The sequence below is a fragment of the Pygocentrus nattereri genome, chromosome 24 (genome assembly GCF_015220715.1).
Source record: "Pygocentrus nattereri isolate fPygNat1 chromosome 24, fPygNat1.pri, whole genome shotgun sequence".
Classification (NCBI taxonomy): Eukaryota; Metazoa; Chordata; class Actinopteri; order Characiformes; family Serrasalmidae; genus Pygocentrus; species Pygocentrus nattereri.
Window position 1 is genome coordinate 6,191,339 of NC_051234.1, and position 27,939 is coordinate 6,219,277.

Genomic DNA, 27,939 nt, shown 5'->3' on the forward strand with positions numbered 1-27,939 from the left:
CATCATTCTCCAGGTCCTCCATGGCTTAGCACATGTCTTAAGAGGATGACTTAATAATTAATCAAAACAAGTGTGGCTGCTCTGGGGTGACAAGTTAATCGTAATGAATATCCCCACCAGCTTCTACTGTACTCGCAGTCTTCTTGATCGCACGACACTGCAGATTTCTCTCCATGCTGTTCGCCATCAGTTGGTATATTTTAACCTTCTAAGTAGGGCTGAACGATTTGTGGAAAACATCTAATTGCGATTTTTCCAACTAATATTGCGACTGCAATTTAAATAGTGATTTTTTTTTTTTTTTTAATTAGATTTTTTGGCCAAGAAGACCAGAACGTCCACCTTTTTTGGCTTGAGGCTCGACCCCTGAACGTAGTGTGTCAAACTACCTGGAAGTTGTGGTTGTGATGTCACAACACATGGAGGTTTGGTGGCCTCTGATTGGTCTAACTCACCTACAGGCAGTTCACAAACTCTTTTTAGGTTCTGTTTCCCCTTTCAAAACTTAAAACAAAGTTTTTGCTAACATGCACACTGAATAAAGATGGTTCTTCAAGGGTTCTTTAGTAAAGACAATGGTTCTATGTAGAACCATAAGGATTTGCATGCATAAAAAGTTCTTTGCATGGTGAAATAAATGAGTCTGTGTTCATGGCTTTATATAGAATGACTGTCTTTACTAAAGAACGATCTTTTCTTAAGAACCTTGAAGAACTGTATGTTTTAATAAGAAAATTGCAGGTCTTGCGATTTTGAAAATTGCGATTTCAATATAAAAATGATGAATCTTTCAGCTGTGCTTCTAAGTTGGATCATTGGCTTTCAGGAACGCCGTGCCGTAGTCCCAGGACGTGTCTCTCTCATATGAATTGCCCGTTTCCAATTTCTAAACCCAACAGGCAAGACTTTTTGCCTTGGCAAACAATTCCAAATCTGCCCACACAATGAACGACTAAGCTGAACAGTTGACCCTCATGGCACGTACAGTTCTCTACTGCTGCTGCCTTGATTAATAGTTTTAGGCCTTATGCATTTAAATGGTGTCTAAGAGGGGACTCGGGGAGGAAAAATGCTAGGGGCACTTTAGTTTTCTTGAAAAAATTTTGAGTTTGGCAAAAGTAAGAGCATTGCTTATGTTGCCTCCAGGATCCATCCAGATGTTTTTTTCTTGTCTCGTCTCCTAGAGATGTACAGAATGATGCTGATTAATTGGGAGCAAGCAATGGAAGAAATGTCCGTGGTCTCTGAGACAGAAAAAAAAGATGGTTTTGAATGCTCGAGTGAGCAAAGCCGATGATCCGTGCAGCCAAACAACTACTACGAGTGCTCTGTGAACCTCGCTGATTAAATTAGGCCCGATTTTGTGCATTTTGTCCTTAGGAAACACAGAGGAAACTTTTCTGTTAACTTACTTCCAACTATTTTTTCCTGTTCTTGGATACCACCGAAACTCTTTCCTCCAAGAAAGGGAGGTGAATTATCTTCAGTTTTTCATGTTTTAGAATAAAGGAAGACTAAAGCTATGAAATGACCAGCATTGCTTCTATTTTTCCATTAGTGAGGTTGGGCATAGATGTTTGATGATAAGGCCTGGCTTGAAGTCAGCACTTCATTTCATGTGATCGGTGATTGAAGAGGCCAAATCTCTGTGCAGTCAGGTGCGTCCATACCAAACTCAGCAGGCCACTTCTTCTTAGACTTTGTGCGTAGAGAACAGAGAATGATGGAAATTCCCCAAACTGTTTATACAAAGTATGCAAGTCTCTAGATCAGAGGTCACCAGTAGGCAGACTGCAGTCTGAGTCCTGACCCAGATGCTGTCCTATGCGGACCTGGACCTGTAACCATTAAACAACTGATAATTGATTTATTTCGTCGGGGTGGAGCTATTTTGAAGCGCCGTATGATTTCTAGCCTATACAGTAGCTTTAGTGCCCCGGGAAACTCGCAGACCAATCACATGCATTGTAAATATCACACATGATGCTACTCAGCCAATCAGATCTGTCCATTACAATGAGCCCTGAGACTCGAGCGAGTGGTGCAGATTATTTTACATGATTTGCTCTAAAACGAGAAAACTGACAGTATATATTTTTGAAATTTGACTTTATTTGATTTGACATTCATTTGTTGACTGTATAAGATGTTGATATTCCTACTAGGCTACTTCAGTAAACAGTATATGGCACTGAATCATAATACAAGACATTATGAGTAAAGTTCCATGATCTAGAATATCATGCTGTAAATGCTCCCTTCAATGGAACTAAGGGACCCAAACAATGAAAAGCCCCAGACCATCATTCCTCCTCTGCCAAACCTCTGCAGTTGCCACTATGCTTTCAGGCAAGTAGACTCTCATGTGGTGAAAATGGTGGGTCCAAAGGCGATGTGCTTGGCATAGCACATGGTAATTAAGGTTATTGAAGGCTGCTTGAGCACAGAACTTCACTCCGTGAGGCTTCTGATAAACACTACTTGCACTGTCGTTGCCTCCAGAGGCGGGACTTCGGCAATGAGTACAGAGGATGGGAATTTTTTCTTTTGCGGTTCCGTTCTATGATCTCGTGTTGGCCTGTCTTCTTGTTCTCACTCCTAGACGTTTCCTTTTCACAGTAACAGGGCTTACAGTTGACCGGGGCAGCTCTAACAGGGAAGAAATTTGACCACCTGACTTGTTGGAAAGGCATATGATGATATTAAATGTCACTAAGCTCCTCAGCACAACTCTTTCAGCCGTCATCGCTTACAAGTTGATTTAATGCATCGGTGGGAATGAGCTTGGCTAAAACAGCCAAATCCACTAATTAGAGGAGAAGTTGATATGTATTTGACCATGTAGGGAATCTTATATGTTAGACTCTTCAAAGGAGCCCCTTTTACCTTGCAGCTTTGCACACTCTTGGCATTCTCTGTAGCAGCTTCATTAAGAGCCGCGTGGGACTTGAAGATGTTCCACATATGCTGAAATAAATAGGTTTTGGAAATAAACTTATACGTTGGTATCAGCTTCATCATGTAGGTTTACAGTTTCAAGCATTTAAGCACACGAATGTCTTGAGAGTTATGAAAAATATTCAAATAGGTCTTTAAGCATTCGACAGTATCTCATTTGTTATTGTCATATTATGCTCATGCTAGTGAAGTTTTTCCAACTTTTTAAAGTGTTTCAGACCCTCTTCATTACCCTTGCCTGTTGTCAATCATAAATCAAATCTCAATTCAGCTTCCAAGCACTAAACCAGAGCATTAAGGCCTTGCGGATTGGTATAAAGCATGTTACGTCGAGGCTTCTTCTGATTCTCTTGGCAACCATCCATGCTACGTTTCACAGTATTGGCAGGCGAGCCACCTTTTAGTGAGTCAGAATGTGCTTTGCGTAGCAATCGCATTGGCTCTCCAGCTTCCTTTCATTCGTCATGCACTCTGTGACACATAAGCATCTCTCTGTTTATTACTGTAGGCCGCCTCCCGATGCACACCAGCCTTGAGGTTTGCATACATTAGCTTGAAAAGCTTTTCTGTCATTTAAGGGAAAAAGTGTACCTCAGATTCAGTCTCATTTAATGGAAACTTCCAGTTGATGTGGTTGTGTATGGTGTGTGTGATGTAGATCAGAGAGGACATTCGGGCAGAGAAGATTGGATTTGTACCATAGCTATAAATATAAGCATATAGGGTGATGTGTCTCCCCAGGAATAAGCCCACTGGACCCAAGGCTTATTACTCATCTGTTAATCTCACAAATGCATAACTAATTTCAAAGGGAGTAAACATGTTGATTCCATTTCATTGTGATTATTTAGGAAATGCACCATGAAATCTCAAAATTTACCGTTTGTTTATTTTAATACAATTCGAAATGATTTTTTTTAGAAATACACTGAATTTCAGGGCTGGAGTGGGTGTTTGAGAGAGTCTGGGGAAGTCCCGGTGGGTCGGTAGTGATTTGTGCCGGTTGCTATGGGCTAATGTATAAACACACACATATACGTACAGGAAAGTGTATATCTGTGGTAATTTAAGGGTTAAACTAGTGACCCCCATCTGGTTTGCTGATTATACCTGAGACTTGTTCATGTACATGTATAGATGAAGCTGTAGTTAACTTCTTCGTTAAACGATGTAGCTGTTATGTTCAGGCACCTGTATTTCCGTTAGACTGTAACTGCTGCACTATTTAAGGTGGAACACTGGTAATTCATATAGGAAGCTAAGATCAGTCTTTATTTATGTGAATCTGCTACTCACTGATACATCTTGCAGCACTTGATGTATTTTTTTGTATTTTTGTATTTTCATATGTGAATCATGTGAACACGGACTGCAGGAACTGCACAAAAAGTGGCAGGCGTTGGATGGAGTGGTGTCTGGCAGAAGCTGGCATATGGACTAGTCTGGGCTTGGTGGTTGTCAGGAGAATGTTACCTGCCTGACTGCGCCAGCTGTAAAGTTTGGTGGAGGGGGGATTATGGTATGGGGTTGTTTTTCAGGGGTTGGACTACACCCCTTAGTTCCAGTAAAAGGAATTCTTAATGCTTCAGCAGACCAAGAGGTTTTGGACAATTGTGTGCTTCCAACTTTGTGGGAACAGTTTGAAGAGGTTTATATCAATATTAAACTTTTATTAAAAGTTTATATGAAAATTTTGAGAAGTTTATATCATAAAAGACTCCTGTAGGTGTGATGTGTACATGTCCCAATACTTTTGTCCATATATATATATATATATATATATATATATATATATACAGTGAGTCCAAGAAGTATTTGATCCCTTGCTGATTTTCTTCGTTGGCCCACTAATAAAGACATGATCATTCTATACTTTTAATGGTAGATGTATTCTTACATGGAGAGACAGAATATTAAAAAGAAAATCCAGAAAATAAATCTAAGGAATATATATTAATTGATTTGTATTTCATGGAGTGAAATAAGTATTTGATCCCTTAGTATTCATTAGCAGTTCTGGCTTTTACAGACCAGTTAGACACTCCCAATCAACTTGTTACCTGACCTGAAGCCACCTGTTCTCACTAATCACTTGTGTGAAAAACACCTGTCCACAGAATCAGACAGATCACACAGATTTCAAGTCTCCAACATGGGTAAAACCAAAGAGCTGTCACAGGACCTCAGAGTCAGAATTGTTGACCTTCACAAAGCTGGAATGGGCTACAAAAAGATTAGTAAGGTGTTGGATGTGAAAGTAACAACTATTGGTGCAATTATCAGAAAGTTTAAAGAGTATAACATGACAATCAACAGACCTCGGCCCGGTGCTCCAAAGAAGATTTCGCCTCGTGGGGTGGCAATGATGCTGAGAACGGTCAGAAATCGTCCTGCAACCACTCGGCAGGAGTTAGCAAATGACCTGAAGGCAGCTGGGACCACAGTTTGCAAGGAAACAATTGGCAACACTTTGCGCAACAATGGATTCACATCCTGCAGTGCCCGAAAGGTACCCCTGCTGAAGGGAGCACATGTGGAGGCGCGCCTCAAGTATGCCAATGATCATTTGAAAGATGAACCAAGTTATTGGGAGAAGGTTTTGTGGTCAGACGAGACCAAAATTGAACTTTTTGGCCTCAACTCCACCCGCCATGTGTGGAGGAAGAAAAATGCTGCCTATGACCCCAAGAACACTGTGCCCACCGTCAAGCATGGAGGTGGAAGCATAATGTTTTGGGGGTGTTTCTCTGCCAAGGGTACAGGGCTACTTCACCGCATCACTGGGAAGATGGATGGAGCCATGTACCGCACAATCCTGAGGGACAACCTCCTCCCCTCTGCCAGGGATCTGAAAATGGGCCGTGGTTGGGTCTTCCAACATGATAACGACCCTAAACATACAGCAAAGGCAACAAAGGATTGGCTCAAGAAAAATCACATTACGGTCATGGAGTGGCCCAGCCAGTCACCAGACTTCAATCCGATCGAAAATCTATGGAGGGAGCTGAAGGTCAGAGTTGCCAAGCGACAGCCCACCAACCTTCGTGATTTAGAGAGGATCTGCAAAGAAGAGTGGGCCAAAATTCCCCCTGGTGTGTGTGCTAAACTTGTGGTTAACTACAACAAACGTCTCACCGCTGTGCTTGCAAACAAAGGCTTTGCCACTAAGTATTGAGTGTGTTTGGCAAGAGGGATCAAATACTTATTTTCCTCATTGAAATACAAATTAATTAAAATATATTCTTTAAAATTATATTCTGGATTTTTGTCTTGATATTCTGTCTCTCCATGTTAGAATATATCTACCATTAAAAGTGCAGAAGGATAGTGACTTTATTAGTGGGCAAACAAAGAAAATCAGCAAGGGATCAAATACTTCTTGGACTCACTGTATACATACACACACATTGTATTGATACCCTCAGGGACAAATGGTCTCACAACAATCCTCTTGAGTGTTTTGAAGCCCCCTACTCCCCACCCTATTCCACCACAATGCAGCAAATGTACTTGCAAAGTAACTTTAAAGGGCTCATAGTATTACAGTTTATTTCAGTAAAAGAATTTGACGTAGTATGTAAACATTGTCAGAGGTTTCGAAATGAACCGTTTACTTCAGAGTCAATATACGAAAACTAAGCTGTAAAAAAGCTCATTTTGAATTCAGTGTTTCCATGATGTCACAAAAGCTAGTGCATTTGCATATCTCTAGTTCAGCCCAGCCCTCTTGTGCTGAAACAGTAGAGCAACCAACCAGAACAGAGGCCATTTGCATAGTTCTTGTTTTAAAGGCGCATTAACCAAAACAGCTTGCGTAATTCTAAAGGATAAAGAGAGCTTGGAAATAGATCACATAGAAACTAATTGGGGCTGGACCTTAAGAAAAATACTGCTTACAAGATAAATGTGGGATATAGACTGTTCATTTCATTTTTCTGTCTGTAGTCTTTTTCTACAGAAGCTCAGTCAGAGGTCACTGGCCCAGTCAGTGATCCATGCCTGGTAAGGTATGCCTTTGTAACATTGTGGCTTCTTCATAGCACATTAGTGAGCTGTTGGGCACATGTGAACTTTGAACATGCAACTATGTTGTGGTATTAAAAGCATACATGTGTGAGCCTAAGGACGTTCATGATAAAGTTCAGAAAGGAATAACATTATCTCAGAGTTATTTTTGTGCTTAGACAAAGATGTGACCAGAAGTACTGACCTCTTGCTTTGCTGCCTGAGGCCAACATATTGTAATGTATTATAAAGTGCAGTTGGGGAAACTTTCAAGAGTTTGTTCGCATGGTGCACCTGAGATTGGCTTCCTTGTATGAAAGAAATGGATGTTCATTCAAATTAATAAAAAATTAAGTATGCTTACAGAGACGTACATGAGCTATAGTAACATATTTATATCTATACATATTGCTAAAGTCAGAATCAAATATGTTAAAAAATGAAAAAACGAAACAAATGGAGATGCAAGGTTTTCTTCCGACAACAGTGAAGTCCAAAGAAAACCATGTAACTCCATTTTTTAAATTTTTTCGTTTTTTAACATCATTTGTAAATCCCTGTTGCTCTTTACATTGTGTGTGAATTTCATGTTGAATGGACTAAAAGAAACGGCCCAAAATGACAAGGAAAGACGTCTGGTTCCATTGACTTACATTACATTGAGTTTTCTACATCATTTCAACACACTAGCTGTCTTTTGTGTTGTGTAAACATTGCATGATGCATGGATCAATAGAAATACTCTAAAATTGCTTGGAACAAAATCTCTTCACATTGACTTACATTGAAAGGTGGTAGTGTGAGTGTGTGTGTGTGTGTGTGTGTGTGTGTATATATATATATATATATATATATATATATATATATATATATATATATATATATATATATATAATGTGTGTGTGTGTAAAATATATCAATCACAGCAAGTTGCATAAAATGCTGATCTGGGTGATCTTGTCCAATCTGGCAACCCTGAAGAGGCCAGTAGTGCTGTTTGACAGTGTCAGTAATGAACAGTGCAAGAGAGCAGACAGAGTCTGTTGAACTGTTGTCTTAAAAAAACACCAGTAAATATGAGACTGACTTTAGGCTGAACATCCTCCTTTAGCTCTCCGCTTTGTACCGACTCCCTCGGCATTTCGAGGCGTCCATCTGGCTCTCTTTTCTCAGCGCGCTCTCATTCTCTGTTTATTGATCACGCAGCAAATCGCATGCAGAAATGAAGTGCAGAGGCTCGCATGGAAGCGAGAGAGATGCCCTGAGGTACTGACTGTGTCCTCACTGCTGAATACAAACAGAAAAGGGTTCAAGAGGGCTATTTACACATGTGCCATGACTGAAGAGGGATCTCCGTAATCTCTCAGAGTTTGGTGTGAATGAGGCCTCTAATCATCAGGAACGTCAGTGTAGTTGGTGAAGATGAGAGGAGGGGAAAGGGAGAAACGGAGATGCAGCCAGTAGTCCTGCATAAAGTCCTAACCATCATCCAGATGAGTGAGTGAGTGAGGGAACGAGAGAGAGAGCTCTGTAGATGACTCATACTGTTGCAGTCATTCGATCCGTGATTAAAGCACATAAATTCTCACTGCTGAGACCAAAATAGACTTACGGGACATTTGCTTTTCCCCTCTTTTCTTCAAGTGCACTTGTGAAATAAAAGCAACGGAACAAGATACGGAACAAGATACGCTTTGAAAAAGAAACTTTAGGACTATAATGGTGCCAATTATATTGTTCAATAATTAAAATGCTAAGATGGAAGAAATCTAGAGAATTTTGAACAGATTCCAAATTGCTCACAGTGGTGGTGATTGGAACCAGACGTCCGGAGTGTTCCATGCTTAGTTACAGAAAGGTATTACACAAAATAGTTATGAATATGTTGCCTAATGCCGGAGACATTGTTTTGAGTTTTGAGGTGGGCCTAAAACATATTTTTAATGTGTTCATGTTGGAGAGATAGTCTATATAGCCAAAAGTAGTGTGGACACCCCTCCTAAAGCCACACCCAGTGGTAACAGGTGTATAAAATCAAGCACATAGCCATACAGTCCCTTCAGACAAACACTGGCAGTAGAATGGGTCGTACTGAAAAGTGCAATGACATGGCACTGGCATAGGATGCCACCTTTGCCATAAGTCAGGTTGTGAAATTTCTCTTTTACTAGATCTGCCCCAGACAACTGTAAGTGGTATTATTATGGAATGGAAGCATCTAGGAGCGACAACAGCTCAGCCATGAATCAGTATACCACACAAACTCAGAGCAGGTTTTGTAGTGCATAAATATTGCCTTTCTTCTGTTGGATCGCTCACTACAGAGTTACAGACTGCCGCTGTAGGTAACATCAACACAAGTCGAACACAACTGTGTGTCAGAAGCTTCAGAAACTGGCATTCCATGGCCGAGCAGCTGCATGTATGAGTAAGATCATGATATGCAATGCCAAGCTTTTATCGACACTGGATTCTGGAGCAATGGAAACATAAAGTAATGAACTAAGCCTGACTCTCTGGTAGTCTGATGGATGAATCTGGGTTTGACAGATGCCAGGAGAACACTGCCTACTGGAATGCATAGAGCCAACAGTAAAGTTTGGTGGAGGAAGGATAATGAGCGGGGACTGTTTTTCAGGGTTTGGGCCTGTAGCATGGCATGTGCTACCCCGGGCTCAAGGAGGATGGTGGAGGCAGGATTTAGTGTTGAAGCAGCCATGTTTTAATTCACAAACCAAATAAATGAAGCAAACAGAACCAATGAAAGTAAAACCTACACTATACCAGCCACTTTTCATTGGCTTCTGACAGACTTTTCAGTCCTACTTCTGTCGTTCTCTTCACTACTGTGCCTCTCATGGCCGGTGCTGTTGTCCTCCTCCTCCCGTCATCACCCGCATCCCTCGGTGGAGCTCAGACTTTGCACTCCGTCTTCCACCCACTCGCAGCTCTCTCCCAGCCATCCTCACTGGGGTTTGCCTTGGTCAATGTTCGGGCCCTGCCTTCTGGCAGGCTCTCACAGCTGCCATCGGGGCCCGGGGGACGGGCACATGCCACAGAGCCCCTTAGTACCAGTGAAGGTGAATGTTTATGTCACAGCATTCAAAGACATTTTAGACAGTTATATGCTTCTAACCTTGTGGCAGCAGTGTCCGTAATGACTTTGGTATGGAAGAACTCCAGAGGCCTGCCAGGGCCTTGACCTCAACCCCAGTGAACTCTTTGTGATGAACTAGAATGTTGATTGCGAGCCAGGCCCTCTCGTCCAGGTTCAGTGTCTGACTTCACAAATGCTCTTTTGACTGAATGGGCACACAGGCACAGTTCCAGATCTTGAGGAAATGGGATGTCCAGTAAGCTCTTATAGTTAGGTGTCCATGTAAATGCAGGGTGTTGCTTAGCAAACCAGTAAACAAAGAAAATCAGTTCTATTACTATTTTACCGTTATCAATATTAATCATAAAAAACAGGTTCACTTGTCATTGTGGTAAATAAAAAGACTATAGGCGTGTTCCAAAGCCTAGGCTGCAGATCTCGGCCGTTACATTTTAGTAGGCCATTCCAAAGTCAAGGATTCTTCATATACAGCCTAGAAATGCAATAACTCTCGCAATAACTTTACCTTTGCTTTGCAAAAGTTTTGTGACTGCAATAAATTTGAGGAATGAAACGCGATTCAGCAATTCAACAGTGTTGACTGAGCAATTATAAACAAAACATTTAAAGAAGAAGAGTAAAAACACGGTCCGTAGCAGAAAATAAGATAAAAATTGAAGGCCTTTCTTAAAATCCTCTGTACGATTCTTCTCTCTCCACATCAGCCATCTCGTCTAGACATCACTCAAACCTGCCAACACAGACACCATGCAGATTTTATTTATTTTAAAAGTGAAAGTCCATCCATCCATCCATCCATCCATTTTCTAAGCCGCTTCTCCGTCAGGGTCGCGGGGGGGAGCTGGAGCCTATCCCAGCAGTCTTCGGGCGGATAAAAGTGAAAGTCATTCATTAAAACTGTTTTCACCTAAAAAAACAAACAAAAAAATATTTTTATATTTCTCTTTCTGTTTCTTTCTTACTCCACACTCTTTCTTTCTCTATTATTTCTGTCTATCTCTCTCTCTTTCTCGACTGCTCTTAATTTCTTTCTCTGTTACTCCACACACTCTTTCTTTCTTTTTCTTTGTCTGTTGCTTCCTACACTCTCTCTTTCTCTCTTTTTTGCATTCTCTATTGCTTTTGTGCTGACTCTCTCTTTCTCTCTTTCTCTTACCCAAAACCTAACCCTAACCCTGGCCCTAATCCTAACCTTCACCCTGGCCCCAATCTTAACTCTAACCCTGGCCGTAATCCTAACCCTCACCCTGGCCCTAATCCTAACCCTCACCATGGCCCTAATCCTAACCTTCACCCTGGCCCCAATCTTAACTCTAACCCTGGCCGTAATCCTAACCCTCACCCTGGCCCTAATCCTAACCCTCACCATGGCCCTAATCCTAACCTTAACCTCACTCCAAAACCTCTTTCCAGATATGGGGGTCCAGCCCATTAACCAGCATTGCTAAGGGCAATGATAGCAGGAAAATTCCCCTGAGACCTAGAGGAAAAAACAGGTATTTAGGCTCAGGCGTCATGTGGAGCTTCACTTCTGGGCGTCAGCTGTGTAGATGCTAATTGTGTTTGTCGGAGGACTTGGCGTGTGCCAAGATAATTAAGCTCAAACACAAGGCAGGCTTAATGACTCTGAATATCTCTCTCTCTCTTTCTCACCGCCAACACAAAGGACTCTAACTCTAACTTATCAGAACTTAGTGAATTTTGAGCAACATATTCACTATATGGTGCCACTCATAAAACGTTTGGCTTCCCAACTTGTCTTTATTTTACTGTTTTCCATATTTTAGAATTATATTTAAGAGATTAAAACTATGAAACAGTTTTGCAGGAACCAAAAAGTATTGCCACAGGCCACACTGCCTGGAGGAGCTTAAGGGGTGTGGCTGTGCAAAGTGGCTCTCGGGAGGTGTCATGCTCATGGCAAACGAATGTGGCAAACGATGTTCATTGTAGCTATTGCTGGTGTTGTTGTGGGAGTTAGTATGTTGCATTTGGGTTGTTAAATTGTAGCCATGGAGGGTGGGCTTTGTGTGTGAGTTTGTCGATTGTCCTCGTGTGTCGTGTCCTTCCAACCGTGGAAGGACACGACACACAAGGACAATCGACAAACAGCACATATCGCAATGGGGTTATTTGTCCAATATCGACAGTATCCGATTACATAGCCCTATCGCCCAGGCCTAAATTGGATACGTCTACATTGGGAGAAAATTAGGTAAAAATTAAACAATGAATGAAAGGGAAAATTATATGATGTGTCTGAACTTTTGACTGGAAGTGGTTTTGAGGTGTGCAAGCATCTTTGTGTGGCTTAATTCCAGTTCCAGCTCATTCTACCTCCGGTGTTCTGAAAGTCTTTTTGGTCTCGTTTCAGAAGAGTGGGTGGTTTGACCCCAAGGGGCACTTTACCAGCGAGAGGCCATTCTTTTCATCGACTCTTTGAAGAAATTACATTTGATGGACTGAGAAGTGGCGATTTGGACCCATAGTAAAAATAAAATCCCCTTCCAGACTTGTAGAACGGTCAATCTTATTCTACATCAGCTACTTTTTGTCAGGTATTTTGCTGCTGTTCTGCACTGGTCTGTCTTAAAAAGGGAGACCGAGCTGGATTCGTTAAATCCTCAAAGTGTAATTACTGTAAATCTGCAGTACGCTTAGGTGAGAGCAGTAATTTCCTGTTACTATTAGAGCAGGGGAAAAAAGACGTGTATGCAGTCGAAAATGGCCCAAAAACACACACTTCTAATTCAGCAGTTCAGCTGTATGACATCAGTTGTTATGTAAGATGTCGTCTTCTTTCCCCCCAAAGCTTCCCAGAGTACTCATGATTAGTTTTCCTTCTCCTTTTTTCATTATGTTCTCGCATTTTTTGCCTGTTCTTCCCTCCCACACGTCTCAAATGTACCAGTTTAAAAATAGCTGTGGACAGCAGCCCAGCACCTATAGATCCCCATGTAAATGTCTCACTCAGAAAATGAGACGGAAAAGCCGTTCGACCCTGAATAGCACTTTATGTACGTCCAGCTCGTTTCGTAACATTTGGAGCCGTCATCTGTGCAGCGTTTCTACATTAGGCTGAATCTCTGGCACAAAAAGGCCTTTTGTCATCAATTGATATCGTCTTTAAAAAGGAATTCCACCAACTTATTATCAAATTACCTGCATAATTGAGTCGTTGAGATGTAAAAGTCCTTCAGAGTGGTTTCATTTCAAATGGTTCATTGTAGAGACAGTCTCTGATTTCTTTACAGTGGTGGTGATAGGAACATAACCTTTGCTATCCAGTGTGTACTACACTGCTCATAATGGTAAAATAGTGATAAATCTGAAAAAAGGTTGTTTTTGAGTATTTTGCCTTACAGCACCCTGCATGTACCTCTGGTGTGCCACAAATTGTTATAATTTTAGACCTAAATCTTTTTAAAACTAGCACAAAACAATGTGGCAGGTATCGGTTAGCATATTCGTAATGCAACATTTCAGGTAATTACTTTTTTGAGGTAGATTTTAGGTATTAAAGTCTTATGATATCTACATTTCTGTTGCGAACACTGAGATTCAGTTTCTCTAGAACAAAGCATTTCACAACAGACCAATCTTAATGTATTGTTTACATCTTAACCATTTAGAGGAGAGAACGGTACTTGTCTGACTGCATTGTGTCAAGTGTAAAGTTTGGTGGAGGGGGGATTATGGTGTGAGGTTGTTTTTCAGGAGTTGGGCTCGGCCCCTTAGTTCCATTGAAAGGAACTCTTAATGCTTCAGCACCAAGAGATTTTGGACAATTTCATGCTCCCAACTTTGTGGGAACAGTTTGGGGACGGCCTCTTCCTGTTCCAACATGACTGAGCACCAGTGCACAAAGCAAAGTCCATAAACACATGGATGAGCAGGTTTGGTGTGGAAGAACTTGACTGGCCTGCACAGAGTCCTGACCTCAACCCGATAGAACACCTTTGGAATGAATTAGAGTGGAGACTGTGCGCCAGGCCTTCTCGTCCAACATCAGTGTCTGACCTCACAAATGAGCTACTGGAAGAATGGTTAAAAATTCCCATAAACACACTCCTAACTCTTGTAGAAAGCCTTCCCAGAAGTGTTGAAGCTGTTATAGCTGTAAAGGCTGGGCCGACATCATATTATACCATATTAAAGTTCGCCTCTCCGCCTCCCTGTCACCGCCCCAGCTGGCAGCTCAGCTTCCTGGGTCAAACGTAGCGGCCTCACTGCATAAAGGGGGTGGGGCCCGGATTTCGGAGCTCAGGTCTCGCTCCTTCCTGTGGTGCCTCTCGTAGCTGGCACCAGCGTCCTTGTCCTCCTTCTCCCGCCGGCACTCTCGTGACTCGTGTCATTCTCGTCCATCAGGGGAGCTCAGGCTTTGCGCTCCGCCCAAAGCCCGTATATGTATAATCCGAGTAAATCCAAGACCATGGTTCTCAGGCGGAAAAGGGCGGAGAGCCCTCTCTGGGTCGGGGATAGGCTCTTGCCTCAAGTGGAGGAGTTCAAGTATCTTGGGGTCTTGTTCACGAGTGATGGTACAAGTGAGTGGGAGATTGACAGGCGGATTGGTGCTGGGTCAGCAGTGATGCGGGCTCTTTACCGGTCTGTTGTGGTAAAGAAAGAGCTGAGCCATAAGGCAAGGCTCTCGATTTACCGGTCGATCTATGTTCCCACCCTCACCTATGGTCATGAGCTTTGGGTGATGACCGAAAGAATAAGATTGCGGCCGAAATGAGTTTCCTCCGCAGGGTGTCTGGACTCTCCCTTAGAGATAGGGTGAGAAGTTCGGTCATCCTGGAGGGACTCGGAGTCGCTGCTTCTTCACGTCGAGAGGAGCCAGCTGAGGTGGTTCGGGCATCTGGTTAGTATGCCTCCTGGACGCCTCCCTCGGGAGGTGTCACAGGCAAGTCCACCTGGGAGGAGAAACCGGGGAAGACCCAGGACATGCTGGCGTGACTATATCGTCCAGCTGGCCTGGGTGTGCCTCGGAATCCCCCTTGGAGAGCTAGTGGAAGTGGCTGGGGAAAGGGAGGTCTGGGCCTCATTGCTTAGGATGCTGCCCCCGTGACCCGAACCCCGGAGAAGCAGAAAATGATGGATGGATGGATGGATGGATGGATATATACATATATCCGCTGCTGTCAGATGAAAACCTTGTATCTCCAAAATGGTAACTTTACAGGAGAAGGAAAAAACCTACTTGTAATGTAAGTCAAGGGAACCAGACGTCTTTCCAAGTCATTTTGGATCATTTCTTTTGGTCCATCCATCATGAAATTTACACACAGCATAAAGGGCAACAGGATGGAGATACAAGGTATTGTTTCGACAGCAGCGATGTGACAGATAAGTGGCCCTGATGCGTGTGCCGTGGACAACTGGACTAATAAACAGAGCTCAGTGATGGAGGGTAGGAGTGTGTCTGTGCTCTGCTGGGCTGTGTGTTTGTCTCAACTGTGGTAATCAGGGCCGATGAGGATTGAAGGTTTGATCCTGAGCAGAGTACAGATGAGCGGGAGATGAGACGCTGAGTCACAGTCTGACTGATACTCACACTCGTCTGATCAGAGAGTGAGTGTGAGCATGTGTGTATATGTGTGTGTGTGTGTGTGTGTGTGTTTGTGAGAGAGAGAGTGTGTGTGTGTGTATGTGTGTGTGTGTGTGTGTGTCTGTGTGAGAGAGTGTGTGTGAGTGTGTGTCTGTGACTGTGTGTGTGAATGTTTGGGTTTGTGTGTGTGTGTGTGTGTGTGTGTGTCTGTGTGAGAGAGTGTGTGTGAGTGTGTGTCTGTGACTGTGTGTGTGTGTGTGGTGTGTGAATGTTTGGGTTTGTGTGAGTGTGCGTGTGTGTGTGTGTGTGAGTGTGTGTGTCTGTGACTGTGTGTGTGTGTGTGAATGTTTGGGTTTGTGTGTGTGCGTGTATATGTGTAAGTGTGTGTGTCTGTGTGAGAGTGTGTGTGTGACTGTGTGTGTGTGAATGTTTGGGTTTGTGTGTGTGTGTCTGTGTGAGAGTGTGTGTGTGTGTCTGTGACTGTGTGTGTGTGAATGTTTGGGTTTGTGTGTGTGTGTGTGTCTGTGTGAGAGTGTGCAGGCAGGGCTGCTGCTTTTCTCTGACTGATGATGACTCAGTGGAATGAGTTCACTAATGAGCAGGAGAGGGACTGTAGAGCAACAGCACTTCAGCAACACTGCCGTCTGTTCACCTCCATCACTCTCTCCTTCACTCCATTCTCTCTTGCTTTCAGTCTTTATTCTCTGCCCCTCCGCTCTTCATCTTTTATTTCTTTGTTTGTTTCTCTCTCGTCTTCATTCTCTTTCTTCTCTTTGTTTCTCTTTCTGTCTCTATTCTCTCCCTTTCCCCCTCTTTCTTTTTCTCTTTCTGTCTCCATTCCCCCCCCCCTCTCTCTCTGCAGGTAGGGCTTTAAGCCATGCTGGCGTGTGTATTAATAATGTACACTCCTCCTCCCTGTGCCTGCGACTGCTCTAACCTTTTCACATGCGAGCACCTTCACTCTCCAGCCTAGAAAGCACTGCTCTGAATAGGAATGTGTGTCTGCAACAGATTCTCTTTCTACAGCTGCTTAGACTTTCATATGGACGACAAGCCTGTTCAGTATTCACTGGCCATTTTATTAGAAACACCTGCCTTGTACTTCCCCTCACTGACCACCTCATTAGAAACACCTGCCTTGTACTTCCCCTCACTGGCCATTTAATTAGAAACACCTACCTTGTACTTCCCCTCACTGGCCATTTTATTAGAAACACCTACCTTGTACTTCCCCTCACTGACCACTTTATTAGAAACACTTACCTTGTACTTCCCTCACTGACCACTTTATTATAAACACCTGCCTTGTACTTCCCCTCACTGGCCATTTTATTAGAAACACCTACCTTGTACTTCCCTCACTGGCCACTTTATTAGAAACACCTACCTTGTACTTCCCGTCACTGACCACTTTTTTAAGGTGCACCTGCGTTAAAGTCCACTATACGCACACTATTACAGACTGCAGCTAATCTGTTGATGTGCCGGCCTCTACCCCACTTGTCATTGGTCAGTATCTGACCACCGGGTCACTGTTAACCAGATTAGGTTGGTGGACTGTTCTCAGCATAGCAGTGATGCTGTGGCAAAGGTACGAGTGTATCAGGCACAGCTGTTGCACATGTTGGTGTCACTGCTGGGTCCAGCCAACAGCAGCTCTATGGTCAAAACTAATCCCTGATGAAGCGCTACAGGATGACCATCATGGCTACAGATGGCTACAGTCTCTAACTGTACACCAGCAGAGGAGCCACCACATAGGGGTTTCTAATAAAGGGGACAGTTGATGTGAAAAGGTCAGTCATCCATATCGAACAAAGCGTTACAGAGATGATGTCACAGGCTATGAATAAGGAGCGGCCCATCAGTCTCGGTTTATCTCTCCGTTACAGACAGGATCTCTGTTTGCCTTGTGCCTGTGCCCAGTGTGAACAGCTTGAACAAATGCCCTGTCCAAGGTGCTGAATCTCCAGCGCTGTGTGTCTTCCTTGTTCTAATAAAACAGAGCTGTCTTTAATGGTCGAGGCCATCATTTAATGGTAGAGACCCTCACGAATGGGGTGCATTAGAGGGAAGAGTGGGTTAAACCTCGTTTCATTGGTCAGACTCCTAACGGGAACATCTGGGGACAACCATGAGGCATTTTGGGCTAAATATGGACGACGTCCACTGATTTCCCTCCAGTGAACGGAGTTGACAGTTGATCAGTGATGATGATGAACTGGGATGGAACGTTGTAATCACTTCTACAGTATAATCTGTGTCAACATCCAGCTCGTTTGCACACAACAATCAGCCATAAACAGCTCCTTCAGCTTGAGTGTGGACAACTGGACATGCTTGAGGCTGCTGTGGACCAGAGCTTTAATCAGGCCTGAAATGTACTTTCTGTCGGAGGCTGACCTCAGTCAGTCCACAGCACCATGTTTTCCAACCTTCGTCATCAGGGATTAATTGCAAAACTAACCAGAGAGCAAGAAAATCTTGTCTAAAACTGACCCAAACTGGCCCACCATCACCCAAAGTGTTGACCAGAACCTGACATTTTTAACAACAGTACTGAATAAATTACTTTCTAGCAACAAAAGCTGGATGAATAATAAATGATATATTAAAATAATCAGCTGTGAAAAGAAAAAAGTTTAGATGTAACAGATTTATTTGGTTAATGCTTTCAAACAGCATCACAAATGTTTTTAGTGTGGTTTGTTGTGTGAACTTGCCATACCATGCTGTTTAGTAAAATCATGCACAGCAGAAGCACACTGTGGTCTAATGAGTCAACCTTTCAGATTGTGTGGCAATAATGGATGTCCTGTCATCTCCAGGCGAAAGAAAAGGAACGTCCAGATTGTTACCAGTGTAAAGTTCAGAGGCCAGGGTCAGTGATGGTGTGGGAGAGTCTATGTGCCTATAGCACGTGCAACTCACATGCTTTTATTTTACTGACATCCAGGCTTATTTTAGTAGGACGATGTCAAGCCACAATCTGCATGTGTGACAACAGTACGGCTCCTTAATCAGAAAGAGCAGGTGCTACACTGGCCTGCCTGCAGTCCAGAACGTGTGGCACATTATGAACCTGTACGTTGCACAGTTGAACACATTTATAACAGAAAAAAAAATTCTGCTTTCAAAACTGAATCAATTTCTGTCTTCAGTCCTCTAAATATAATATAAATATAATATAATATAACTGTTTTATTATTATCTTATATTTCTTTTATTTCTGACATTTCAGTTTTTTGGCATATATATATATATATATATAATAAAAATATATACTTTTTTCTTAAATATATATTTCTGTTTCATTTCTGGCACATGTAGGTTTTTGTTTTATGTTTAGCATATATATTGCTATTTTATTTGTGGCATGTATAATTGTTTTATTTCTGGCATATATATTTTGGTTTTATTTCTAAGAAATTATTTTATATCTGACATTTTTTTACTTTATTTCTGCCATATAGCATAAACTACATATAATTTTATTCTATTATTGGCATTCTATATGTGTTTATCTCTGATATGTGTATATATATATATATATATATATATATATACATTTAATTTCCAGTTCTATTTTTAACATATATATTTTTTATTTTATTTCCAGCATCATTTTGTAACAGGGAGTGAGAAGGCGGACGCATATACGGAGATAGGCGACGTTTATTGTGGGCAAATTCAGGGTCATAGTCCAAACGGTCCAGGGTCATAGAGCCAACACGGATAGATCGGGGGGGCAGGAATGACATAAACCAGAATCAAACATACAAACAAAGACCAATACAAACACCACCAGCACAACCAACAAAGACCAGCAAACACAAGGGGCAAACACAGGGCTTAAATACAACAGGGCTGATGAGGGACAGGTGGAAACAATCAGTGGTGGAGTTGTGAAGGGGGGGGGCTGGACCAAAACAAAATGCACAGGGGCTAAACCAAAACACAAACACATGGACAGGACTGGGAGTGGCCAATCGTGACACATTTCATGTTCTGTTTTTAACATATATATATATTTTTTTTTATTTCTGGCATGTGGGCTTCATGCACCTCAGTGCTGAATTACAACACGAGTAGAAGAACAGAGTGCAAAGTAAACTGAAGCAGGGGGGTAAATGCAGGGAGAATCAGTTAAAAGTTGGAGGCTGGCTGTGAGATCAGTGTGAAATCTGAACACGTCTTGAGGGCAACACATATCCTGGATGTCACGTCCAGCTGTGAACATCTGGGTTTTCTCAAGTTTAGACAAATATTTCAAGCTGCACTGTTTAATTTTCCCCTGAAACTCCCCATGAAGGATGCTTTTTTCACCTTTGGTGCTCTCTCTCTCTCTCTCTCTCTCTCTCTCTCTCTCTCGTTTCAGGTCGGATCCCTGAAGATAAGCCCCCCCCTCCATTTCCAGAAGTGTCCAGGAGAGAGGAGCCACTGCCAACATGTTCAGCACCAAAAGGTCAGAGTGACATCACTGTTTGTGTTGGTTCTCGTGGTCCTCTGCGTAAGGAGACGGAAAAGATGGCATGAACCTTTGGGCAGCGCATTCGGAAAGGCTAATGCTGCTGATCTAAAGTGACATTTGAGGCCTAGGTTTTATTTTCAGCTGTGATTCAGCGCTCCAGAGGAAGAAGTCACAGTTGATTTCGGGTCGGCAGATAAGCTTTCGCCTCCATTTACCTCCCCTGTGCGACTCTATCGGCACAAAAGCCAGCGTAGCCTCGTCCATGAATAGATGCCGCTGTGCTCGTTCACTCAAAACATTCCACTCATTTGAAAACCAGCTCTCAGGGTGAAGCTTTCAGTGTTTTGCACATCGGTGCAGTTGTTTGACTGGCACAATCAGGTTGTCAGTTCTGGACTGTTTGGGATGCTCTGTTATGCTGGATTCAGCTCATTGTAAACAGACACATTTTTATAAATCATCGTCGCATCACTGACCTGTGCAGAATAAGCAAATAAGGCCATTAAACTCTTTTTATTGTGCGCTGACTGACCTCAGACATTCCGAAGTGAATGTGCTCTTCAGCTCAATAGTGGAGTTACGTCACAGGAGCTGTTCTCTAATATGTAATGAATATATTGCAATGGATATTAGAGTCTTGAGTCATTTACAGCAGCTGAATGCTGTACGATTCACACAGGCCAAGTAATAATTTCTGTGTATTTCTATAATTGGCAAAAATGAAGGCTTCACTCTTTGGATGTTGCATATAAAGCGCTAAATCCAAACAGGTTAAAACGGTCCACTCTTAAAAAGATGGTTCTTCAAGGTTCTTTAGTAAAGAAAGTAGTTCTGTGTAGCGCCAAAACTTACGGAAGTCCGGAGAGGCCATGAGGTAGTTATAATAAATAACCAAGTTGTTATTTTGAGATAATGCGTTACGTATCTTGTGATCTCAAGATAACAAAATTGTCATCTAGTGTCTTGTGATCTCAAGAAGTTGTTATGTCTAGATAACGAATGAAGTATCTTGTGATCTCAAGATAACAGGGTTGTTAACTTGAGATAATGAATGAAATGTCTTGTGATTTTAAGATAAAGTTGTTATCTTGAGACAATAAGTTGCGCATCTTGTGATCTCAATCTTACAAATTTATCTCAAGATAACGGGTAAAGTGTCTTGTGATCTCAAGATAACAAAGTTGTTAACTTGAGATAATTAGTTAAGTATTTTGTGATCTCGATAGCAAAGTTGTTTTATTTAGATACAAATAATAAGATGTGATCTCAAGATAAGACAGTTGATATTTTGAGATGAGTTAGGTATCTCATGATCTGAAAACAACAAAGTTGTTATCTTAAGATGACAAGTTACGTGTCTTGTGATCTCAAGATAAGAAATGTATCTTGAGATAATGAGTTAAGTATCTTGAATGATCTTGAATGACTAAAATAATAATAAAAATCATAATTAAAAGGGGAATAATCATAAACAAACCAAGAAATAGATCATGAAATCATGGAAATCAGTTGCAGGCAGGTGGAGTGGAGGTGGTTAGAGATGCGGCTCTGAACGTAGTGTTTTCTATTCGTGTGAGCAGTGAGGTCAAACACAGCGGCACTCCACATAAAATGCATCCAAACATTTTGCACAGATTATTCAGTCACATAATTTTTACGCTTTACTGTAGGCTGTTTGCAGGTGCTACTTCTTTAACACTTGCTGTGCTAAACACAGTAGCAGCGGTCACTTGGAGGCCGGAATTCTGTCCATGCTTTTGTTCACTTTGTAGATAACACTGGGCTGTACAGTGTCAGAAACGGGATAAGCAAGTAAGTCTGAGGTTACGTTGCAGCTCAGTCCTGTAACACAAGTTTTTTGAGTAAGTTTCTATTTCTTGTCAGTAGTAGTGGGCGGTACAGTGCTGTTCTGACAGATGGTGATACCACTGTAGGGCATTTTGTTGTGGAAATGACCTTCAGTAGGGCATATTTGTAGGTAGCTGCATCATATATTGAATATATTTATTCACCTAAATTTCAGGTGCACTGATACAATGCTCAGTATTGATGTTGGTCTGATACTGGCCAAAATCAGTGGATTGAATATCGGATGAAAAAAAAATTATAGACATGCAAAGCTAAACTTTTGCACAAAGCTGCGCTTTAAATTTCCGTCCGAATGTCTGAACAGATGGATTGTTCCGGATGTAATTCACCAAGAGCAGCGAGTTTCCCAATCAAATAAGCAGCAACAGTAGTTAGGAATAAGAACATGCTGCCACAGCGCAAACAGTTTTGTTCATATTGTGTAGAATCTAGAGTTGGTTGCTTTGGTTATTAAATAGCGCTGATGAATCCGTGTGCATGAACATTTCATTGGAAGGAGGCCCAGATTTTTTAAAGGCTTTGTTTGGATCACTTACCCAACACTTGACTGTATTCTCCAGTTAGAAAGTATTGAGTTTTGAAATACACTCCGTTCAGTGGCGTTACTGATCAGATAGAATTGATATGAATGGTTAAAAAAAATCGCTGGAATGGTTTAAAAAAAAAAAAAAAAAGCACGCATCATAAAATACTATAACACAAAATGATGAATACCAGTATACTACAGTAAACACTACTAATATTCCTGTGAAAACATTTTCATTCTGTTTTCTGTAAGAACTGCAGTAGGACACAGGTCATGTTTCATTGTCATGTCGGGCCTGACCAATTTCAAAGGGTCTAAGCAAAACTGATTCAATCAGCGGGTGTAATTTTATGTTTACAATTTGGATCTTAGTTTTATATTTCCAAAGTTTTAGTTAGAAAGTTTTAGTTAGACAGTTATTTACTGCCTGATTGATTAGCCCTTCTGTCAAGTTCGAATCCAAAACAGTCATTATTATTGAGTCTGCTTTTAGCAATAACGATAACACGGCCAGCCGTCAATATCGGCCAATTTTCTATGACAAATCAAGTCAAGTCAAAGTTATTGTATTTATATAGCGCTATAGACCCAAGACTCAACAGCGGAAACCATCCTCCTGTGGTCAACACCGGATAGCAAACAAAACAACAGGGTCAGTCAGGGTTACATCACACTTCTGAGTGCTGCACTGGTATGAGAAGATTTAGTATTTAATTAACCAAGATCGTGGAAAAACAAAGCTTTTTTTTTTTTAAACTGACCTTACCAGATCAATAACTTGTCTGGTTAGTTGTGGTCATCTAATCATGAACCTGCACCAGCCCCACACTTCACTGCAAGGTTTAATAAGGAAGGCTTTGCTTTGGAAAGATGCTGACCTGAACTACAGCTGGAGCTGTTTTAATAACAGTGAACGATTTAATGGTGTTTTTAGTCACCATAAAGCATCTAATTCAGCATCTCCCTTGCTCGCTCAGTAGCGTACCTTATTGACTGATAGGAAACGACATACAAATGACTACATTTCCAAATGTTCACATGTAGAATCAACAAAGCTTTAGTGTTTCTCAATTGAGTGTAAAAATATGAGGAAAAAAATACTTCTACCAGAAATGCTAATAGCATTAGCTTCTTAACTAGCTTATTTCGCATTGTACAGAACTCTCTACAAAGCAGAAAGCCTAAAAACAGCAATCAGCACATCAGCGTACTGCCCTAGTTTACATTCTGGGGCACCTATGGGTCATTAAATGGTGTTTGGCAACTTCGATGATGTAAATATAATGCTTTATATATATATTTATTTTATATATATATGTATATATATATATATATATGTATATATATAATATATGCTTTGTCTGTTATGGGTGAAGCTGTTGTAATTTGTGCCATAAATTGAGTTATCTACCCAGAAGTATAGCCACCCTTTATGTTTACAGCCATTCTGATTTGGCCTATTGGCCAACCGATGGATTTGTTTTAGTGTCAGGATTCAATGATTCATTTTCACACCATATTACATGTAAAAATTGTTAATATTTCCAACACTGCACTGAGTTAACTATGAACCTAAGTTGTCTGAAATTATAGCCTGTGCTTTTTATTTTATGTATGTGTTTATTTTTATTTAAAAAAACTGCAAATCATTGAAAAATAAGATATTACCCTAAATCCAGAGATTGAGATTGTTTACCAAATTTGGAAACAATTGTATTTTTTCAAACCTTGGCCAAAAAGCACTGCTCCACTCTGTTGTACTGGTTCATTTATAATATTGGCTTACACCTCCCATCCCACTCGATCCTGGCGGGTCACTGGAGCCGTCTCCTAGATGCACAGTCCGCGCCTTTAATTAAAACTCCTTCATGAAACTTTAATCAACTGACAGCCTCCACTGTCGGTTGTATATTAGAACAAAGTCTGGATCACAGACGGATGTAATAAATCTCAAAATGCTCTTCCAAACAGAAACAATTCCGCTGTTTTTTTTTTTTCACGGTTGTGCGGATATTTGTCAGGCAGGTTAATCGTTTGCACGCGCTCATTAAAGACGGTAACAAGAGCGGCACTAAATCGAATCTTTCGGCAGGATCGTGTGAGCAGGGCCGGCAATACAGTTTGAGCAACTCATTAAAAACTTCGCCCAGCTTGGGCATCGTAAATCTCCCCCACCCGTATAAAAACAAGGATCCTTAATTCTCTTAGGGGTCCAAGCAATTTGTAACTGTTCTCTGCTTGAGATAAGCTCAACTCTAATGAGGCTCGCCAGTGTTTACATCCTAAAATGGCTACGGGCGGTCCAAAGCGCTAAAACCCGGTGCCCTTCCCCAGCAGCCTTAGGCACCAGGCTCATTACCAACCCATCATCTCTTAGCCCCCAAACCCGGATTGAGCCCGCTATCTTTCGTGTTGCCTAAAATCTGGCAGCTCTGGGTTGACCTATGGAGCCACGTGACTTTCTCTATGGCTGAGATGAGTCATAATGAGACAGGAGGTTCGCCTTGGAACTCATTATTATGTGCCTTCTGTCCCCAGCTCAACTATTATCTCGGAAGAGGATGCTAGTTACAGCTAAAGGAAGAGGAACCGTCCAGGCCCTGCCAACCCGTCACATGTTATACAACCTTGCTAGCGTGAAAAGCAAGCTGTCAGACTCATGGCTGGAATGGCAACCAGCAAGTTCGCACCCATTAGCTATGGAGAACAAGGCAGGCTGAGGTTGATAGAAATGTAGCATGTCTGACATGAAACAGCATCAATGCAGATTGACCGGCATGCGTGTTAATGGGAATCAGTGTCAGTAGCACAGTCGGAGGCCTCAGAGGGGGAACCTTGAAGAGAATGTTAAAGTTTAAATAAAGAAGTTCTTCAAACCTACTATGACACAGAGCTGCTAACCCAGCATAGAAGGGAACCCTACAACTGAAACTGAAGTTCCTGTGAAGTAAGCTGGCTTGTTTCAGGGTTATAACCTTCCTGTTACAGGGCTGCTATATAGATGTTATACAGTCAGCTCGCTAAGGCTACATTCACATTACCAGATTGAAGACGAGCCATGTTGCCGCATTCTGGATGAGTTGCAAAGGCTTGATGGCCTGCATGGGAAGACCAGCCAAGAGTGAGTTGCAGTAGTCAAGCCTTGAGATGACAAGAGACTGCACTAGCACCTGGGTGGTCTCTCGGGTGAGGAAGGGTCGGATCCTGTGGGTGTTGTACAGGAGATACCTGCATGACCGAGTTAGGTTCACGATGTGAGTCGAGAACGATAACTGGCCCTCCAGAGTCACACCAAGGCTTCTTGCCTCTACAGACGGAACAATCAGAGAGTTCTCGAATGAGACGGTGAGATCATTGCAGGGATGAATATCAGCTCAGTCTTGCTAGGATTGAGCTTCAGGTGGTGAGCTGCCATCCATGAAGAGATGTCAGACAGACATGCCGAGATGCGACTGGAAACCTGTGTGTCAGAGGGTAAGAAAGAAAACATTAGTTGAGTGTCATCAGCATAACAATGATAAGAGAAGCCATGAGAAGATATTACATCACCAAGAGAGCTAGTGTAAAGAGAAAAGAGAAGAGGACCGAGCACCGAGCCTTGTGGGACACCAGTGCAGAGCCTGCATGGAGAGGATGTGAACCCTCTCCATGTTACCTGATAAGAGCGATCATCCAGATAGGACTTCCACACATAGCCAGTGATTCCAAGGTTGGTGAGGATGTCCAGAAGGATGATATGGCTGACTGTGTCAAAAGCTGCTGAGAGTTCAAGAAGGATCGGGAGATGATAGTTTGGCTGATCTTGCATCAGTATCTACTGATGTTATATAACCTAAATTTTATTTATGTACATGCTGCTACCAAATAGTGTCTGATTAAAACACATCCTTAAAAAACATTTCAGTAACCAAGACTGAGGACCTATTTAGTGACATTATAAGTTAGCATTCAAGCTAACAGTGGAATCTTTGAGCACATCCTCAGTTCATTTACCTTGTATTTCCGTACTGTTTTGAAACATGACCTTGTCAAGCTGCCCTCTCTGTTTCCCTTTCAGGGAGTCCCTGATGCCATCTTAAGTGTGTTAACGTAGCTAATATCCGCTTAAAATCGGCCACTTCCGCGTGCTTTGCTTTTCATCTTTCTCTCCACCAACTGCTCAGGCACGTAACATCCCGCCTTTCAAGGGCATTTTAAACTTTATTCTAGCAAAAATTTATATCTGAAAACAATATTTAAGTATCACTAATAACGCTGTAATTCTGCATGTACAAAACCGCGTGGAACACACAACTCATTTTCATTTCAGAGGACAAACTTAACCTCACTGTAAACCACTGTAAACCGTTGAATCTGGTAGGAATGACGCATAAACACAATTTCTCATTTGACTGGCACAGTCAGGCATGCAGCAAAGAGCTCTGCTCCAGACTTAGTTCAACAAGCAAATCAAGTTGTGTAATGAAACAATACAATAACGTCACATTTTACTGATAAATATATACATATATTTTATGTTTTTGTACAGTTTTATACACTGAAATTTTGGCTGAAAGATGAGTTACAGAAAGCCAGAAGTGAGGTGGCTGATATTGGGAGACCCCCATTTTTCGTTATGTCATGACTCTTGGACATTAATCTACACATGTATCTCTCCCAATAAACATTGATTGGGGCGATTAAAGTGCTTTCATTTATTTACAGTTATCTTAGGTTCCCGAGGTTTTTGTATTGAGGTGGCCAGTAACAGGGGTACCTACGCTACTTTACTCTGACTATCTGCTATCTAGACAGCTAAACGCCACACTTAAGCCAGACAAAACAGCTGTTCAGAACGTACGGGTCATGTGTTCTAATGTCACAAAAATGGTTTGAATTACAAAGTTTGCTTAACTAGCTAATTAGCTAGGCTAGCCCAGCTGAGGAGAAGTCCATTCCTACAGAACTGATGATGTTGACCTTTCATAGATTCCCTTCTTGTACCAAGAACATGGGACGCTCGGAACATGGGTACAGGTTTGATTCCTCAGCAGGCTAATGTTGTGACAGATGTTTAATATGAGAGAGCGCAGTGTCCTTCAGAGTAGCTAGCTAACTATAAACTATAGAGAGCAGCAGGATCACCCTGTCCGTGAGCTGACGTTAGCTTTACAACATGTTTTATCCCAACCAGGGAGAGCAGAGCAATTCAGATCAACTAGCTAATGTTAGCCCTACAACAGATGCTCCTAATGAGAGAATCAGAGTGTCCTTCAGATCAGCCAGCTAACGTTAGCCCTGCGACAGTTTTTCCCAAAAGGAGGGCTGAGTAGCCCTACAGTTATTCCTAATGAGAGACAGCAGAGCTATCTGATCGGCTAGCAAACTAGCAGTTAGCTTTGACACAGCTATCCCTACCACTGGTCAGTCAGCTCACTGAGACTCTCTACCCAAAAGATTTT

The 27,939-nt window shown here is 42.0% G+C and overlaps 1 protein-coding gene across 3 annotated transcripts in view; it reads left to right on the forward strand.

Moving 5' to 3' along the window:
- Positions 1-27,939, forward strand: part of oxr1a (oxidation resistance 1a) — a 305,121-nt gene that overhangs the window by 17,540 nt on the left and 259,642 nt on the right. For all 3 annotated transcript variants that reach the window (XM_037534094.1, XM_037534096.1, XM_037534095.1), the window contains exon 2: positions 20,011-20,097. In XM_037534094.1, the coding sequence (XP_037389991.1) occupies positions 20,081-20,097 (17 nt within the window). In that variant the 5' untranslated portion in view covers positions 20,011-20,080. The remainder of the gene's footprint in view (positions 1-20,010; positions 20,098-27,939) is intronic.